The sequence below is a fragment of the Asparagus officinalis genome, chromosome 9, assembly GCF_001876935.1.
Source record: "Asparagus officinalis chromosome 9, Aspof.V1, whole genome shotgun sequence".
In the NCBI taxonomy this organism is placed as follows: Eukaryota; Viridiplantae; Streptophyta; class Magnoliopsida; order Asparagales; family Asparagaceae; genus Asparagus; species Asparagus officinalis.
The window spans coordinates 23,000,113-23,002,638 of NC_033802.1; the positions used below are offsets into that span (position 1 = coordinate 23,000,113).

The 2,526-nt window shown below is 37.8% G+C and overlaps 2 protein-coding genes across 2 annotated transcripts in view; one reads left to right on the forward strand and one right to left on the reverse strand.

Moving 5' to 3' along the window:
- On the forward strand, window positions 5–1,750 carry LOC109823296 (putative ubiquitin-conjugating enzyme E2 38; the record flags this gene model as incomplete). The annotated part of the gene is made up of 3 exons (XM_020389581.1): window positions 5–103; window positions 526–840; window positions 1,151–1,750. Coding segments are annotated over 3 exons (729 nt in total), but the record flags the coding sequence as incomplete, so codon positions are not given.
- LOC109824732 overlaps window positions 2,023–2,526 on the reverse strand; it is a 15,500-nt gene continuing 14,996 nt past the window's right edge. The window contains 1 exon segment of the mRNA XM_020391377.1: window positions 2,023–2,526. This exon segment is cut by the window's right edge and continues 11 nt beyond it. Coding sequence (XP_020246966.1) covers window positions 2,132–2,526 — 395 coding nt within the window. The 3' untranslated portion in view covers window positions 2,023–2,131.

Genomic DNA, 2,526 nt, shown 5'->3' on the forward strand with positions numbered 1-2,526 from the left:
CCTTCTGAGGGCGGTTATAGTAGGTCCAGCAGGCACCCCTTATCACGATGGCCTCTTCTTCTTCGACTTTCAATTTACAGACAAATATCCCAATGAACCCCCAGTATGTGAATCTCAAAGCCGCAGAGAATTATTCCACTGCTCTTTAAAATGTTCATAAATTTTACTAAATTCCCCAATAAGTTTGGCTCTTTGGCACTTAACTCCATAACATTTTGAAACTTTAACTTAAACCCCAATAAACTTTGGAATTCTAAAAAACCCCCAAAAAGGTGTAAGCCTATATTTTGAGCTTCCAAACAAAGAATATCACATAAACATCTTAAAGTAGTCAGTGAGGATTATATAGTGAAAAAATCAAAATGTTTTGGAGGTTTTCTGGAATTCGTAAACTTACTGGGGGTTTAGTGAGTCTTTAAATTTTTTTGGGCATTAAGTGCCAAAGGGCCAAACTTATATGGGGTTTAGTGAAATTTACCCTTAAAATTTTGAGTTGTGTTGAATTGTTAATATATTCCATTGCAGAAAGCATATTTTCATGCTCATGGACGCATTTTTAATCCTAACCTGTACCCCAATGGGAAAGTTTGTCTCAGCCTTCTAAACACGTGGTCTGGAAGAGAGAATTGCGAGAAGTGGGACCCACAGCGGTCGACCATGCTTCAGGTTCTTGTCTCCATTCAAGGTTTGGTTATGAACGCTCAACCCTACTTCAATGAACCAGGATTTGAAAGGACTCGCTGTACTCCTCAGGGAGAGAAGAACTCCTTGGAATATAATCATGCTGTCTTCTTTGCTTCGTGTGATCAAATGACGTATTGGCTTCAAAAGCCTCCAATGGTAACTCTTTGATCATCACATTCACACCATCAGGCCCTAATTATTTTCGCGTTAATTGAGGATAGACCCCGTGTACTATTGTCCAATTGTGGATGGGTGCCCTACTGTTCTATTCTTCAGAGGGACCCCCTCAGGGAAATCTTACTTCTACGGAGAGAAAATTATTTTTTTACAGACAGACCTCTTGAGGGTACAAGAGTCAAAAGAAAACTACCGGAGGCTATCAGCAGTTGGGCAATAGTATAGGTCTATCCACAATTAACCCATTTTTTAGGACTATCTCAAATATGTTCCCACTTTTTTCCCCCAGCATTTTGAGGTATTTGTTGCTTATCATTTCTACACGCATGGGCTCAACATGGCGAAGGCATGTGAAGCTCGGTCAAAGGAGTGCTTGCAAATTTACAAGGTCTGTTTTAAAAAGAGAGCTGACAAAGTTCTGAAAGAGTATAAAGCCAGAGAAGTTGCGTATAGGAAAAAATTTGCCCTGAAAGATAAAGCTGGTTGTACTGGTGGCAATGATGGAACTAATTCTGGCGTGCCCAATAAAGCAAATAATAAGCTGAAGTGTTTCTGTTACTATTTGCTAAAACTGGGGAAGAAACTTTTGCCGATGGGAAACTAGCTAGAGTTTTATGTTATTATTTGATTAATCTGTTTAGAATTAGGCATGGAAGTATAAACAGAGTTAATTGCTGTGTATGGTGCCTATATGCTCCTGGATCCCACTTGTATAATATACAAGTGGACGTTATTCTTTACAGCTGGAAATTTTTCTTTTCATTGATGATTTTATATTGTTAGTTTAATAAATTATGGAGCTATGTTACAAAAGGTCTTGCTCATGAGGGTCTTATAATTGGCTTTCATATTTAATTTTATGGTGACATTTTATTGGACAAATATCATTATGTAATTCAGTATATGCGTGCTCTTGAATTGCCATTTTTTTGCAAACTATTGAAGTGGGATATGATTATATTGATTGTTTCTAATAGATAATATGAAAAATCATACGTTTGGAAATATATAAATCTATACTTTTGGAATGTTGTACAACTAGAATCAGATCTCAGTCTTTTTAATGGTGAAGGGTAATTTTCAAGAAATAAGTATGATCTATTGATGTATACCGCGCAATACTCTTTGACTCCAAGCTTGTCGGCAGAAATCAGACGGGTCTGAAGTCGCAATTTCCCAACTCTTCTTTCACCTTCATTTCCTGTTGCAAATTATTCAACATAACATCCCAGTAATTTATTGGCATAAGATTGACTACTAGTGTATATATTCACAGGTCTCTCTTGAGTTGAGGACCAACATCTCCATGAAATGATCTCTGTGAAAACAAGCGCAAATGTGAGTCTCTTTTACTCACTATTTCTCTAGCACTCTTAATGATCTTAAACCATTGTCTCTCTGGATCACAGCTTTCTTCTTGGCTCTGGCACTCGCATAAATTCGTCACAAGGGAACCATTATTGTCAATATCCAAACACAATCTAGTCCCATTGTTTGGCAATTGAAATGACAGTTGCATTTTGGACTCGGACATAAGCTCCCACTTCGATTTGGGCTCAGCGCAACCTTCTACAAGCTTTGCTTGCTTGCCTATGCCTTCACCTTGCAAACATTGTTCTGTCTCTTTCAAGAAAAGGCTATCATCTGATGTGTAATTCCAGGCTT